This window comes from Nannospalax galili, unplaced genomic scaffold (assembly GCF_000622305.1).
Source record: "Nannospalax galili isolate Female #2095 unplaced genomic scaffold, S.galili_v1.0 scaffold312, whole genome shotgun sequence".
NCBI lineage: Eukaryota > Metazoa > Chordata > Mammalia > Rodentia > Spalacidae > Nannospalax > Nannospalax galili.
In genome coordinates, this window is record NW_008335967.1 from 2551191 (window position 1) to 2567728 (window position 16538).

The 16538-nt window shown below is 39.9% G+C and overlaps 1 protein-coding gene across 1 annotated transcript in view; it reads right to left on the minus strand.

Moving 5' to 3' along the window:
* The window catches only part of Prkar2b (protein kinase cAMP-dependent type II regulatory subunit beta), a 101180-nt gene that overhangs the window by 63063 nt on the left and 21579 nt on the right, over positions 1-16538 (minus strand). The window contains exon 2 of the mRNA XM_008830727.3: positions 12565-12600. Coding sequence (XP_008828949.1) covers positions 12565-12600 — 36 coding nt within the window. The remainder of the gene's footprint in view (positions 1-12564; positions 12601-16538) is intronic.

Genomic DNA, 16538 nt, shown 5'->3' on the forward strand with positions numbered 1-16538 from the left:
AAGTTAAGAGAAATTTTATCCAAGAATTTCATACAATAGATTTTGAGTATATTCAGACCTCCTCTCCCATTTCTACCCTCTTCCTACCACCCCACCCCACCCCACCCGACCCTGGACTCCATGTCTTCTATTAGCAAATGAAAAAAACTCACCTTATATAACCTATCTGAGCTAGGTGCCTGAGAAATCATATCTCATTAGAGTGTCAGTAAACTATGATTCTTACACACAGGTGTGTCAAAGTAAGGGCTGATTCCTTTTCCTTTGTAGGTGGTTTGGGGTCAGAATATGCCCAGGCTAGCGGTGCAAGGCTGTCCTGTGAAGCTGTGAAACTTCCTAACTGCCGCTCAGAGAATTTTGGATTGGAGGCCTGCAAGCTAATTGCTGCCTGCTGTGAGGACCTAGCTCTGCTTTTACCCACAGTAAAACCCTGTGGAGAATCAATCTGTTGAAGACTGCCTTGGTTCACAGTGAGGTCTTTGTGCTGAGTGAGGCCTAACATGCAAGGGCTGAGAACCAACTCTGATGAAGAAAATGAAGTGTTCCCACCCCTGAGAAAAAGAGAAACCCCTACCTAACATTTGTAAGCAGTGTGGAAGAGTAAGAGAAATTGAGTGGTATTGTTATTTCTTGTTGGTCCATGTAAAGACACATCCAAATGGACCCACCCCTGCAAGCTGTTAAACAGGTGGCTTGAGTGTCCTTCACCCAGGAGCTCAAGACTTGCCAGTTCTCTTTTATTTACAAATGTGCTAAATAAACTGCAGATGCCCCTTAGGCTGGGAAGAAAGTTCTTTTTCTTTTTCCCCCAAGACAGAGTCTTGTTGAATAGCCCTGACCTCATGATTCTCCTCTCCTACCTCCTGAGTGCTGGGATTGAAGACATGTACTACAAATGCCCTGGTGAGCTTTCTTACTGCTGGTAATGATCAATCAGACCATGGTTTGACCAAGACTGCTAACCATGTATACATGCTTCTTGTCCTGACTTTGCTCCTTTGCCTGTTTAAGCCTGAGCTCTGGTCTGCAATCTGAACACAGTCCTTGGACCTACTTTCCCAATGGCAGCCACGCTGAAAGTAAATTCCTCCTTTTCACCAACAATTTTTCCATCTTTTTTTGTTGTTGCGTGTTTGTTTGGAGGTATGTGCAAGTGGCCAGCCTGTTCAGTTACAACTCCCTAAACTGAAACAGCGCCACCTACAGTCTGGCTTGTTCTCAGTAATATTTATATATTACTAAACATTATGAATACAATTCTCATATATAAAATGAAGACCTGCCCTTGGAGCGCCAGGCATGGTAGCACACACCTTTAATCACTTGGGAAGCAAAGTGGATCAGCGATCTCTGTGAGTTCAAGGCCAGCCTGGTCTATATAGTGAGTTCCAGGCCAGCTGGGGCTACAGAGAGACACTGCCTCAAAAAAACAAAAAACAAACAAACAAAAAACAAACAAAAAAACCACCCTTGGGCATGTATTCAGCATTGTCAGAAACTTTGGTAAACAGTACATAATTGTATTTAAATGAGCCCAGACACTATGTCTGAATTTCAATCTTGTCCATGCCACTGGCTGCTTGTAACCAAGGCAAAAATTTGTTATCTGTAACACCAGAATAATAATGGTACTTTCTATAGAGTTGCTTTAATGAATAAAACTAATACATGCAAAACCACATAGAAAAGTTCGTAGCTCAGGGTAAGCACTCAATGATGGTCAATTGTTTCATTATTTGAAATATTTTCCACTGCAGTGTCAGGTTCTAAATTACATACAAGTTTGTATACAAAATGGAACCCAAGTTCTTTTTTTGTTTTGTTTTTGAGACAGATTCTGCCTGCAGTCTCAACTGGCCTGGAACTGAATTCGTAGACCAGGCTGGCCTCACAGAGATCCACCTGCTTGTGCCTCCCTAGGGCTGGTATTAAAGGTCCGTGCCACCACGCCCTCCTAAAGCAAGCTCGCTATTTTTTCAGTGTAAAATATTTTACCCCATATTTCTAATTCCCTTAGTACTTTTGAGATTAAAATAAAGAGGAAAGTCCAACATGTTCACTTGCACCTTTAATTCCCAGCATTGAGCAGGGGCTAACGAACTGTGAGTTTGAGGTCAGCTTGGTCTACATAGCAAATTCTGAGCCAGCCAGGACTACAGAGTGAGACCCTGGCTCACAAAATAGAAATAAAATAATGAGGAAATAAGAATGTACTATTTGATAAATGAAAACGCTTTCATGAAGGAAAATCTTAACATGATTTGCACAAAAGTTTTTTTGGTATTTCATTTTTCTGTTATAGGCCCAATCTAAAAGTAATCTTGACAGGACTTGTGTTCAAAAATATATACTATTTCAGAGGTGCACAGGTCTTTAAAAAGGTGTGAGTTAGAACACACAACACCTTCCTGTTTGAATAGTTCTTTTACAGTTTTATATCACTATACTGTGACTATTATACTAAAGCTATGAGGTACCTTACTATACATGAAAATGAGACAAACACAAAATGTCACATTTTGTGTTGTCTCCTACAGGCCAGGATGTAAGGAACAATGGCTAGTTATTATATGTACTAACCAACACATCTCATATCAGATAAAGACCTCTTGTGATCAGTAGATGCTTAAACAATAGTTTCTAGCTACATGATTCCTAGAGCTGATCCCTAAATACTCACCTAAAGCAGGAAAGTTCATCCAACAATGCCCTCGTCCTCTAAGATGTGCTTAAAATTCAGAATTAGCTGGGAGTGGTGGTATACACCTTTAAACCCAGCACTCAGGAGGAAAAGGCAGGGGAATCTCTGTGAGATTGAGGTCAACATAGTGAGTTGTTGACTCCAGCTGGAGCTGGAGTTTGATTCGGAATTCAAACATTTGTTTTGTGTTAAAACAACAGTTGTTAATGTACTTGAAATACAATTAAAGAGATCTTCTTTAATAACTGTGCCAGGAAACAGGTTCATGAAATCTGAAATAAAATGAAAACACCGAACTGAAGTACAACTGAGGGGCAACAGGTTGCTTTGATAAAGCCAGAGAGCAGACACAGTAAACAAGGCTGCCCGTTCTGCTGCAGGCTGCCACTCAACCTGCTGAAACTCAGCATAGCATCAGGCCAGGTACTGATCAGAAAATGCCTTGTGTGTGCTCACTGTATGTGTCCACCACTTGGAGTCATGCAAGGAATATGCTAAACTATTTGTGTCTGCTTTTAAAGGGAAGACTGGTCTTGGAATTCTACTTTCAAATATTCAAGGTCAGTGTCACCTTTTTTTGATGAAGATCAGTAGAGATAACATTCTTAACTCCTTGAAATGGGCCTCAGGATACAATGATTTAAGATTAAGATGGCTAATCTATCAAATGAAACACTCTTTCAGCATTCTGAAAATGATGTGCCATTTGTTTCTATCTTAATTTTTAGCAGTCTGCTATGGGGTCTTCTGTAAAACCACAACATTAACATTATTTGACATAAGTAACTCCTGACTAAAGAAAGAAAAACACACAAAAAGGGGAAGAGTAGTGGGGAAGAAATATACTCGTTCCTTTGGTTGAGTTTTGTTTTCCTTGGTTTTCCTTTTAGAGACAGGGTCTTACTACATCATAGCCCTGCTTGACCTGGAACTTGGAGTGATCTTCCTGCCTCTGCCTCCCGAGTGCTAGGATTACAGATATGGACCACTGTAACCAACACCATCTGATTCTTAACTGATGAAGTTAAGAGGGCCTAAATACATTTTGGTTTTCACTATAGAATTACATGTTTAAGTATCAGAAAGCTTGATCAAATGGTAAACTAGTATAAAATACATCACTGAGCTCAGGGACTCAGAAACCAAGGACAGTATCATTCTCTAGTTACTGGCTCCAACAAGGCCAGTTAAATCTGATGGGGTGGGGCAAGTGCGGAAGGTGGCTGCATTTGCATCTGTTTAAAATAACAGGCTGAAATTTCTTTTAAATTTCAGATCAGTTTTCAAAGAAATGGTCTACCGATCCAGCTGATAATTTAGGGGAGAGAAGTTGTTTTTCTGTTCTTACCTAAAAAGCTAAAGGTTATTACATTTAGGAGAAATCCCTGCTATCTCCCACAAATGCCAAAACAGTATTAAGTCAATCCAAATTTGAGGCAGGGATGTTAGTGCTAAATACTTAAAATTATGTAATTTACTCAATTAAAATTAAGAGAGAAAAGTTACAGAAGGAAAAAAACAGATATTAATATTCTGACATTTTATTCTATTAAGTTTTGATAAACTGAGCTAATAAAAGCATATTTAGCATGTTCTAATGCCAAGCATTATGCTTCAGGCTTTATGTGCCTTCTCTTCCTGACTCACCACAATAAACAAGTTTCACAGACGATGGCTCAGGTGATTTGTTCAAGTCACATAGCTAGTAAGTGATGTGCCTACAGCTAAACACACTGCAAGTCCTTGCTAACTAGTTAGCAAGTGCAAAAAGTGCCCCACATAGGACCCCTTATCTGAACTCCACACTGTCTTCTGCAGTTGAGTATCAGGAGGTTAACACATCCTTAAGTTTCATTTAGTTAAACAAGCATTTGGAGAGTAAACGCTAGCCTACTCCTTGTCAGTCCAACTGTGCACCCTCTGCTCTTATCCTTGGTCATCCACAAGATGAAGGCCCTTCAGACAACCACCTTTTCAACAAAGTCACCTCCTCACTCCTTAAGATTCTCCATCAGACCGTGGCTTTCTCAAGGACTCAGAGCATGGATTGTTGTGTTTAAGCGCAGTCACAGACATTAAGTGCTCAGTAAGTACTTGCTAACCCGTGGGTTCTTCCTGTTCACTCCTACCTTCCTTTCTAACACTTTCCCACAAAGAATTGGAAACCATTCTTTCATAAAACATTTCTGATCAAGAATAACTACTTCTCTTACTGTCCTTAAGGCATGAGAGCACTCTCAGAGCTCCCCACACTGTCATTCAGTGTCCTTCCCAAGACTCCCAAACACCTGAATTCCTGTAAGGCTCAGGTCGTTCAGGTCTGCCTTCCCAATTTGTACTTCATCCCATTTCTTTCCCTCCAGTGTTACCATCATCATTAAAGACTTCACTGACTGAGTTGATAACCCATGTGAGTACCAAACCTCAAGCTGTTTTTGGCCTCCTTAATTCCAGTAACACTTCACCTCCCCTCCACTTGAGCATTCCTAGGAACTAAACCACGCCAGTCCTTCCCCAGCATACTCTACCTCAGGAATTTCACACCAAAACCCTGAGCTCACCTGGTAAGGTCTTCCCAGCCTTCCAGCACTCTCCTTTCCTTAAATTTCATATTCTGGGGGATGGGAGTAGGAAGTAGGAGGGATGGCAGGGTGGAGGTAGGGTAGAGACTGAACCCAGAGCTTCACACAGGCTAGTCATGCATGCACTACAACCGCTGCTTTACTTTGACCTCATCCAGAAGCACACCTTTTCTCAGCTCATTAATGATATGAACCTCACATATTAGAGAGAAAGACACAAGTGAAAAAAAAACCCACAATGTCAATGGTGTGTGACCATGACAGCAGCAGGAGTGAGTATACATTTAACACACTGACAGCATCCAGAAAAAGATTCTGGGGTTAGGAAACGTGGTTGGAGTAAGATGTAGTGAAGCTTGGCAAGAAAAGCCTGTGGCATATCCCAAACAAGAAGCAGGTACACAAGGCAGAAGGGACAGCAGGTGTATCACTGTGTGCCACCATGACTACCATGTGCCACCATCCACACTCATGTGGCAGGGGGTCCTAACAAAATGCCATACTGGTAAAATAAGATACTTGGTTTCTAAAAAATGGATTTATTTTAAGCAAATTTGTAATTTCCTCTAGAAATTACCAAGGTCCTGTCACCTAAAACACAGCAGTCCACAATAAGATAAGAACCAAATGTAAGAGTGTTAATGAACTATTATAGTAATTTGGTATTTCTCTAGAAATTTCATATTTTACAAAATTGCTGATCAACATTGGATTGGGGGGGGGAGGTCCTTTACACAAAGAGTTTATGAAGTAGAAACCTAAACTCTGAAAATAAGAATAGCTGTGCTAAGACCAAATGTCCATTTTATCTACTCATGTTGTTCTGTGAGTCCCTGAGTTCCTCTGCCTAGTTCCAGGAACAGTGCTCTGGTAATGAGGATCCCATCTTCCAAACTCCTTGGCATCTTCTGGGACAACCATTGATGTGAAGGATCTGAGGACACCGCAGGAGCAGGGCACTTGCCATCCCTCCACCCCCATCTGAACTGGTAATCTTGTATTATTATTATCTTCCTTTGTGGCTCGGAGGCTCAAATATAACTCTGGGGGAAATGCAATTAAGTTCAAAAGGTAGTCTAATTCCTGGATATCCTTGAGAAATTTGTCAGTATTCCTGGAAATATCAAAAAATAAACCAGAAACTCAACATTTCCTCAAACTCAACTTTCCCTCTGGGGTCTAAGCCCCACATCATGGAAAGATATGCAAAGAACATAGCATTCTCAAGAACTCTCAGAAAATCAGAGCTGCTAAGGTCTGGTGGCCAGGCAAGCTGCTGGAGATGAGACAGGCCATTCTATGCTCACTCCTGTGGCTTTGTGTACAAGGAATCACTGGGGAAAACCCTGTTTTAATGACATTGGGGCACAGAGAGGTAGAGTACATGAGATGGCATCCCTTGCCAGTGTGGGCAGCTCTGGTTTTATCCCGTTGCCTCACTGGAACTGTCTGCCTCTTGATTTCAACCCTATCCTTGATATCATCTTCTCCTCTACCTCCTCATCCAGCTGCTTTGATCCACCTAGATATCCAGCCCAGGCTCCTGCTTTGCCATGAGATGCGTTGAACAATAGGTTGACATTATAAAAACACACTGAAATGGGAGAGAATATTGGGCTCTGGGCTTTCATGGATTATCAACTGCTTGATTATCACAATAATCTCATGAGATGGGTCGCATCAGTTATATTTAGAGAAACTAAGCCTTGGAAAGGCTGCTAAGGACTCTTGGAGATGAGCTTTACACAACAATACTGAATAAAAACAGATAGCTCTTAGTGATAGAGCAACCATTCCTTCACCTTATTTTCTGAGTTAAATGCACATTATTATAAGTTTCAGGACCAGCTCAAATGGCACCCTTCCTGTGAGCCATGTCCTGGAAGAACAGTATGCTTTTTCCTTTCACTTTGTGGATATTATGGTATTGACCACAATCTGAGTCATGGCCAGCTTCCCCACTGGACTGGGAATCTGATTCAGACATCTTATTCTTGCATCCCTAGCACTACACCTAGCACACAAGAGGCTCTTAGCAAATGTTTGCTGAATGAATTAGTTGACTAATTAGAGAAAACAGTATTTTCTCAGCATGCACTGTCAAATACTGGTGATTACCAAGTTTAGAATGTTTTAAGAAATAGAGATGACTTCAAAAACCAAAATATAAAAATAAGTGTCATCATACCAGCCAACTGGCTGACAATATGCAAATGGTCTCTGGGATAAAATGATAGCGGGGGTCAAAAGCTCTAACCAAGAAGCAATGAACACCAAGGCTACCAAGTATTTCCAAAACAAGACAAGAGAAAGCAAATGTTCCCTGAATTATAAGATTTGAACTCTGGCTGTTTCACTACTTGCTTGAGGACTAACCATTTTCAACGTCGTTTTATACATTGAGCATATGAGATTTAAAAACTTCAATGTCACCTCAATTTTTCTTAATTCTTGTTTTAGAGAACACAATGAAATTTAAGCTCTATTAAAAGTGTACTATGCAAATCAACAGTTGTAGTGAAAACAGTGGATTATCATTATGACAAAAGAAAATTAGCAAATTCATAATTTGGACTTCCATGTTCACTTCTAGTATAAGAAAAAATTGCTTATTAGAGCAAGCTGTGCTCAAAAACAGCCCTTGAAAACAATGTTAAATGTCAATGCAAAGGCTTCATGGGTATCAACGCAGCACACTGACCCACAGCAGCTGTGTCTGATCCACCTAATAACTCAAAACAGTTAATAACTTTCATGGGCTGGAGAGATGACTCAGTGGTTAAGAGCACGAGCTCTTAGTTAAGAATAATCTTCACGGACTGGAGAGATGGCTCAGTGGTTAAGAGCACTGGCTGTTAGTTAAGAATAACCTTCACAGGCTAGAGAGATGGCTCAGTGGTTAAGAGCACTGGCTGCTCTTGCAGAGTACCAGGATTCAGTTCCCAGCACACACATGGCAGCTAACAACTATAGGTAAATCCAGATTCAGGGGATCCAAGAACCTCTTCTGATCTCCACAGACACTGTACCACACAGGTGCACTTACATACATGCATGCAATACATTCATATACATAAAATAGAAATAATAAATAAAACATTTTTAAAAAGAATAATCTTCACAACTCCAAAAAGGCAAATTTCAAAAAATATCTAATGGTCTTCAGTGGGGGGAGAGGTGTGTTAACAGTTCAAAAATCTACATGGCAGTCCTGTATCACGGTTATAGTCCATAAATTCCATTCCATGAGTCTATGTTTGTAGAAGAACGTCCTTATTAAGACCTCTCCAGGTATGGTGGTGCATGCCTTTAATCCCAGCACTTGGGAGGCAGAAGTAGGCAGATCTTTGTGAGTTCGAGGCCAGCATGGTCTACATAGTGAGTTCCAGGACAGCTGGGGTTACAGAGAGACCCTCTCTCAAAAAGACAAAAATAAATAATGGTATTTTAAGCACTTTTCAGAGCCTGATACTCGAGTATTTCAAATTCCTGAAGGGTTCAGCAAAAAATATAAACTGTAGCTGGGCTTGGTCATACTCGGGAGGCTAGGTGAGACAGGAAAATCCTGGATTCAAGGCTAGCCTGAGCTACATAGGGAGACTTTTTCAACTCAAAAACCAAAAAATATGGGGCTGCAGAGATGATGACTCAGCAGTTAAGAGCTCTTACTGCTCTTCCAGCACCTACTTCTGGTCTCCTTAGTACACGTACAAATACATAGATGCAAGTAAAATACTGCTATACATAAAATAATTTTTAAAATCCAAAGTACGTGTGCGTTTGTGTATGTGTGTGTAAAGAAAAGAATGTGCCAGTCAGGCATGGTGGTGCATGCCTTTAACTCAGTCAGCATTTGGGATGGGAAGCAGAGGCAAGTGGATCTATGTGAGATCAAGGCTAGTCTGGTCTACACAGCGAGTTCCAGGCCAGCTGGGGCTACAGGGAGACCCTGTCTCAAAAAGAGGGAGGAAGGCTGAAGAAAAGAGTGTGTAAATGTGCCAAAATAGGGACTGGAGAGATGGCTCAGCGGTTAAGAACACTGGTTGTTCTGGCAGAAGACCCGGGTTCAAATCCCAGCACCCACATGGCAGCTAACCACTATCCATAACTCCAGTTCCAGGGGATCCGATGGCCTCTTCTTGTCCTCCTCGCGCACACTGCATGACACGGGTGCACTTACCTACATGCAAGCAATATACTCATACACTTAAAATAATAAATAAAATATTTTCTAAAATGTGACAAAATAAAAAAGGTCAGGGAACCTGGATAAATGTACTCACTGCACTCTTCTTTGAAATTTTCTATAAATATATTTTTCTAAACAAAATCCTGTAAGGTTCAAAGATCTGCCCTCAAAATATAAGGCATTGTCTAGGGGCTGGCTGGGCACTGTACCCTCCCCCTTTAGAAATAAAACCACAGAGAAAAGTCATTGGAATCTTTTGAAAATCTTCTAATGTGCAAACAATAAAAAGAGATGCCCTTATTAAAGATTAATATCAAGCAGTGTTATGATTTGCAGGCTTTTTTCAGATAGGCTAAGGCACAGAGCCGGAGGTTTATTTTCTGTCTCAAAGCACACTCTGGAGAATATAGCACAACACTAGCATTTTTGAGAGACTAGACATTCTGCTGGAGTTTTTATTGAAAACATTTAACCTTCAGAGCAAACTTGAATATTCCTTTTAGGATCCCAAACTGAAAAAAAAAATGAAAAAGAAAACTCAATAAGGTATATAAACACACACACACACATACATACACACACACACACACACACACACACACACACACACAATTATTTCTCTGTATTTTTAAAGAAGTGTTTACTAATAACAGTAACAACAACAACAACAAAAAATAGACCAAGAGAGCATTTTTCTTTTAATAACAGGATTATAGGGTACAGTCAAGAAGATACCAAAAACGTATTATAACTGGATTTCAGAACATATTTGACAATCATCTTCACATTTTGTAGAACTTTCCCAACCTAACCTCTGAGGTTGGGCTCTACATTTTTGACAACATTCTGCACTCATTCCCATTAACTGCTCTACCAGGCACCTTTCATCCCTGCATGAAGAAGTAAACTTACTTTTGAAAATTCCAGTCTTAAAACTATAGGAATCCTGTTTGGCAATACTGACTGAAACAGTTCTTTTTACTTGTAGAACTGGTAACTGACAGGTTTGTGGGCACGCAATAACAACACCTGAAGACATGAGAGGTTATGAGAGGTTATACTATTCTAAAAAGAAAGATATTTTTGAAGTAAAATTCGCCCCAAAAAAGATATCTTAAATAGTCTCAGTTATCACATAGAATTTTCTGTATTTTTAGTCAGCAATCATTTATTTTTTATTTTCAAGAAATTATTTTTATTTTCAAGAAACTTTATGAGAAGTTGAGGTATGATTCCTTCACTAAAGGTCCCTTTTATCCTTTAAACTCAGAGAATTATAGAATTTCCTTCGCAGAATATCTTAAGACTGTTTCTATGCTCTTTGCCAGAAAATATTTAAACAAACTTTTATAAGAATTAAAATTAAAAAGTCAAAATAAATATAGACATGTAGATGATTAGATTGATCCCCGCCCCATCCTACAGTTCCTTTTCCTTTTACCAAAAGACTGAGAGTCCAGACAAAATACTTGGCATGCTAACAGACCAGGGTACTCCATAAATTACCTCTTGGCCTTTCAATCCTTGTTGTCACTCTCATAATGAATTCCAGCATGTAGCATGGCAATTCTACCCCGTTAAGACATTGCTATTTTATACCCAATTTTTCCTGATTGTTCTCACTGATACTTCCAATTATCTTTCATTCTGAAAATAAATGCAACACTTTAACTGTATTTCTTTGCTAGCATTCCACCATCTCTACGTTTCCAACTAGTATTGATGAGATACAGTGGACACACATTTGGGAGAAGAAAGGCATAAAATACTGCTGTTTCAAAATTAATCTATATCCTAGAGTCCCTGATCCATTAATTACTAATAAATATATCATACAACAAATACCAATGGAATTTACTCAGAATTAAACATCTCAGTTCCTTCAATTTGAGGCAGAAAAGGGAGATTATTCTAAGACTTTTAGCTATGTTTCTGTTGGAAGAACTTCCTATTACATAGACAAGACACCCAACACTGACTCTAATTGCTCCTTCCTGGTTCCTACCACCATTCCTGAAAGTCTTGCTTCATAACTCTGCTCTAGATAAAGTTCAAGGCCTTACTGACATAATATGACCTTATTCCAGAGAAGGCATTAAAATGTAGTTTTCCTTCACCATTTAAAATAAACATGCACTGAAATTAGAGAAAGCTCAGAATGGTAGACACCATCCCAATGCAACATGCTCTCCTAATTTCTGCCATTACAGACCTGGCCATCATATTCAAGGGAAAATTATTAATTGCTAACAAATTAAAAATGAAATTCAACCTTAAAGCTTTTTTGGTACTGTAACACAGTTGGAAATTAGGCAATTTTATGAAAAAATAAGTGAGACATTTCTACATCTGAACTCCAAAGATGGTGTGTCTGAAATGTTCATTTTGCATTTTTTTCAATAAAACAGTCCTGCTTATACATAAAGGAAGAGTAACTTTCTCAAAACAAATATAGCAGCACTTCATTTGTCCTCTCTTAGAGAAGATATTCCATAGGTGAATTTTCCAAATAATTACTGATTCATTTCCACACCCAAATTCTCTTTACTTAAACTACTTTGAACAGAAATGCTCTTAATTGTATTCTCCTCTTCCCCTCCCATTCAAGGGGCCCACAATGAACCTAGACTTCCCTGGCTACACTTCAGGTTATCAGAGTAGACATTTAAGATAGCAATGGCATTAGCCAATGTAAATCGATTTGCTCCTGTTCTAAAGGGCTCCCTGACGATAATTAAAAACTCTCTCTCCTCTTTCTAGGTCTCCTTCACTCATCTGCTAAATCACAGCTCCTAAACTGTGGCTGTAAATGAGCGAGTCAGGCAAGTAGACATTTTGTCAAAAGCAAAAAGAACTGGCCAGGCTCAGGGTCTCCAGGGACCATCTACATTGGCCTGGCCACAGGAGGACTCACACAGCTGTGCAGACAGCATTTCTACTGACCCCTAATTTATGATTGTGTCACATTCTGGGGGAAAAGATAAGTTATTATTCCACAACAATTATTGTCTTTGCACCTTCTTGTCCAGTACAACTATCATCTTTAAAACATCACCATTAGTGAGTGAAATCCATAGAACAGTCAGACTTACCCGAGGCACGCCTTGTGAACCGGTTTATAACTGGAGCTAAAAGAAAAAAGCAGAATAATGTGATTAGATTTTTTTTTTTAATCTTATTTTTCCAAAACTCTGGAAAGGCTTAAGTAATCCTGCAATTTCAATACAAAAAAAACTGACGTGTATAAATAAAATTAAAATTAAAGAAAATATAAAATTAAATGCTTAAATTCACCAAAAGAAGTGTCAGCTAAAATCAGTATTTCACCTAATAATTTCACTTAAAGACTTTAAATAAAAATCCTTGCTTAAAGTATCCAGGAACAGGTTAAATTCATAAACACCACTAGAAAACAACTCAGCAACCACATGAAGCACCACTTTTAGAGGTAAACCCTAAAGAAGTGCTACCAGAGAACGAACAAACAGTACATGAGCCAGGCACAATAGCCCATGCCCTTAATTCCAGCACTTGGGAGGCAGAGGCAGGCAGATCTCTATGAGATAGAGGCCAGCATGGTCTACATGGTGTGTTCCAGGCGGTGAGGGCTAGGGAGATCTTGTTAAAAAAAAAAGTACATGAACAGATCTTTTCAGAAGCAGCTTGATAAGACTCATGCATAGTTCTGGGTAGCCTGGAACTTTTAGACCAGGGTGGCCTTGAACTCAGAGATCCATCGTCCTGTCTCTGAGTGCTGGGATTAAAGGGGTAAGTCATCACACACAGCTAGCAGCATCATTTTTAAGAGGAGAAAGTTAGGAAACAAAGCTAACACTTAAACAATATCCCTATAAAACGAACTCACACATAGGTAAGTCTCAGATGAAATACTGGGCAACCCAGATATCCATGGCATGCACACTGCAGATCCAGGCTGGTGCAGGCAGCACTCCACTGGCAGCCTTCCCTCCGTCTGTCACATCTCTGGCTCATCTCTGGGTTTCTTCCTGATGTACTGATAAAGTTATCTCAAGAAAAAGGGGTTGGGGGTGGTGCTGGAAAGGTGGCTCAGCAGTTAAGAGCACTGGATGCTCTTTGCAAAGGGCCTGGATTCAATCCCCAGCACCCACATAGTGGCTAACAACTATCCGTAACTCCAGTTCCAAGGGAATTAGATGCCCTCTTCTGACCTCTGCAGGCATTGTACCACATGGGTGCACTTACATACATGCAGGCAATACTCTCATATGCATAAAATAAAAATAATAAATATTTTTTAAAAAGAAATGGATGGGTTTTGGTATTCTTTTTAAAATTTCCTTTTTTTGAGAAAAGTAGGTAAACTTATGGTTCACATTATGGAAGGAAAGCCATCATATATATTCCACAAAGTGTCATGTGTCTACTTCATAATATTTTAATACTTTTAAAAGAGTAATTATAGGGGCTGGAGGGATAGCTCTGTGGTTAAGAGTACTGACTGCTCTTGCAGAGGACCTGGGTTCGATTCCCAGCACCCACATGGTTGCTAACATACATCTGTAATTCCAGTTCCAGGGGATCTGACACCCTCTTCTGACCTCCACAGGCATTGCATGACACAGGTGCACTTACATACATGCAAGCAATACAAGCATGCACATAAAATAAAAAATATATAAAATATTTTTTAAAAAACTAATTATAAGCACTGTTTATTATATAGAGACACTTAGGACAAAATTATGAAAAGACAAAATTCTTAGCACTGCGGTTATGCTGCGTAATGAGTATCTATGTACAAGAGCAAGTATTAGAAGAAAACAGATTGTGTGCCAGATGTTTTACATCAATCCTTGTCTCCATGCTATTAAACATCACTATCTTTGTATTACTGATGAGGAAATTTTAAAGTAAAGCTTGGAGAAATTGATTAACTTGCTTTAGATCTATCCTGCATATATCTATCCTGCAGCAAAGCTTGAGAATGAAAAACTAAAAATACAGTCCTTAGAAAAACAGAAAGTGAAGATACATATCCCTGAAATTCCTCAGTAAGTTATTATCTGGATAGTAACAAATTACTTACTCAAAAACACTTTCTGTGAACTGTATTTTGCCACACACATACAAAGGCCCGCCAATTTTCATGGATGCTTTAAATCCCTATTCCTAACTCCTTTAGTAAGGAGTCTTAAGAGAGTCTCCTCCAGGGCTACCAGGACAGTGACTAGAGAGAGCATAAAGCAGTTCAACCACAGGAATACAGAATGGGCGGTACAGGCAGATACACATAAGATGAAGGTAAAAGACCTACCACAGCCAAGGGAAAATAAGGGAGCCATGCTGAGCAGTCCTGTGTACCAGCCTCTTCAGGGCTGTGGCCTCAGGTGGGGAAGTCTTTGTTCTCCAGAGTCCTCACATTTCTGTATTTTTCTGGTGTTTAAGGAAGATTTCTCACAGATGGCCCTGCCATCTAGAATATCTTTTCATTTCCTTTGAGGGATCAAATTTTGTGGGGCTATTTTAACTGTCACACTAATTCAGAGCTCAGCTTTGGAAGGCAACCTTCAAAACACTACAACAAGAAAGTCCTACATCCTAGAAACTGTGTCCTCTGTGATTTTATTATAACTTTGAGTGTGTGTATGCTGTATGAGTACATGCATTTGTCAGAGGACCTCAGTTTCCAGTCTTCCCTTTCTACCTTGAGACGTCTCTTGTTTTTTTCCCAATGCATACGCCAAGGTAGCTGCCTTCAAGCTTCTGGGAATTCTCCTGTCTCTGCCTCCCATCTCCTTGTAGGAGAGCTGAGATTTCAGAAGCATGCATTTGCTTTACATTGCTTCTGGGGATGCTAACTCAGGTCTTCACAGTTGCTCAGCAAGTGCTTTACCTACTGAACCATCTTCCCAGTCCTTGCATGACTTTTAAATAACCTGCTAGGCATGCAGATTGGCAAGAGTCTATTTATAACCATCTGATCCTAGATCCTGACATTGTTATTCAGTTTAATATGTATTTGAATGTCCCTAGTAATGGGCTGTTGAGATAGCTCAGTGGGTAAAGGCACTGGCCAAATAAGCCTAGAGATTTAAGTTTGGTCCCCAGAACCCATGCAAAAGTGGAAGGAGAGAACTGACTTCACAGATTTCTCTGACTTCTCATCATGTCCCCCTCGTCATGCACACATATGACAATAATAATATATAAATAAATTTTAAATTCCCAGCAGAACAACATGGATCAAAGGAACTAAGTTTTCTTTCTTGCATTTTGTTTTGTTTGGAATTTTACTCAAAGGCCTTCATTTCAGAAAGCCACGCCTGCTGCAGTGCCCTCTGTGGTATGTAGGTGGCCAGCACAATCCATCTGGTCAGATTCCACTTGCAGCTTGCATAGTCTGAGGAGTCTACATGCAGGTGGGAGAATCTAACCGTGCTATGTCTTCTTGCTCATATCCTAAAGTACATACCTACTCAAATATCAGAAATTACTTTTCATCTAGTGTCTCCTTGACATCTTTCTAGATGCTATATCTATTTATGTGTTGTGGGCATGTAAGCTGTGTGTCATGTGTCTGAAAATAAACAGGGGCCTATGGTTGGACAGTTTCAAAAAAAAAAAGACCAGGTAGGTGGTTTGCAGTAGTCAAGGCAAATACAGACTTTGACAACAACAAAAATTTCGATCCCTCACATCCATATCTCCCCTTATCCTCTCTTGGAGAGATGAAACACAAGTATTTCCTGCATATACTTTTAGTAAGCTAAGACACTGCAATTTTTCTAGGTTCAATTCAGCTGCAACATAGGGAAGAAGGCTGAGGTTCAGGGTGGAAGCCTGGAAATAAACATGCATCTGCAAAGCAGTGACTCTATGAGAAGCTATGTCAGAGAAGAGAGAAGGAATGTGAGGGTGGCATTGCCCATGTGCCCACATTCCACATTACTGGCAGCGAGAGGTGAGAAATGGGAAGGAACATACAACAGAGCTGTGGGCCCCACTGCCCGCCCATTGCATGACTTCCATGAAACCTAATCAACCATACAACACTGACTTACAAAATAGGGCAGTAAGGCCTACC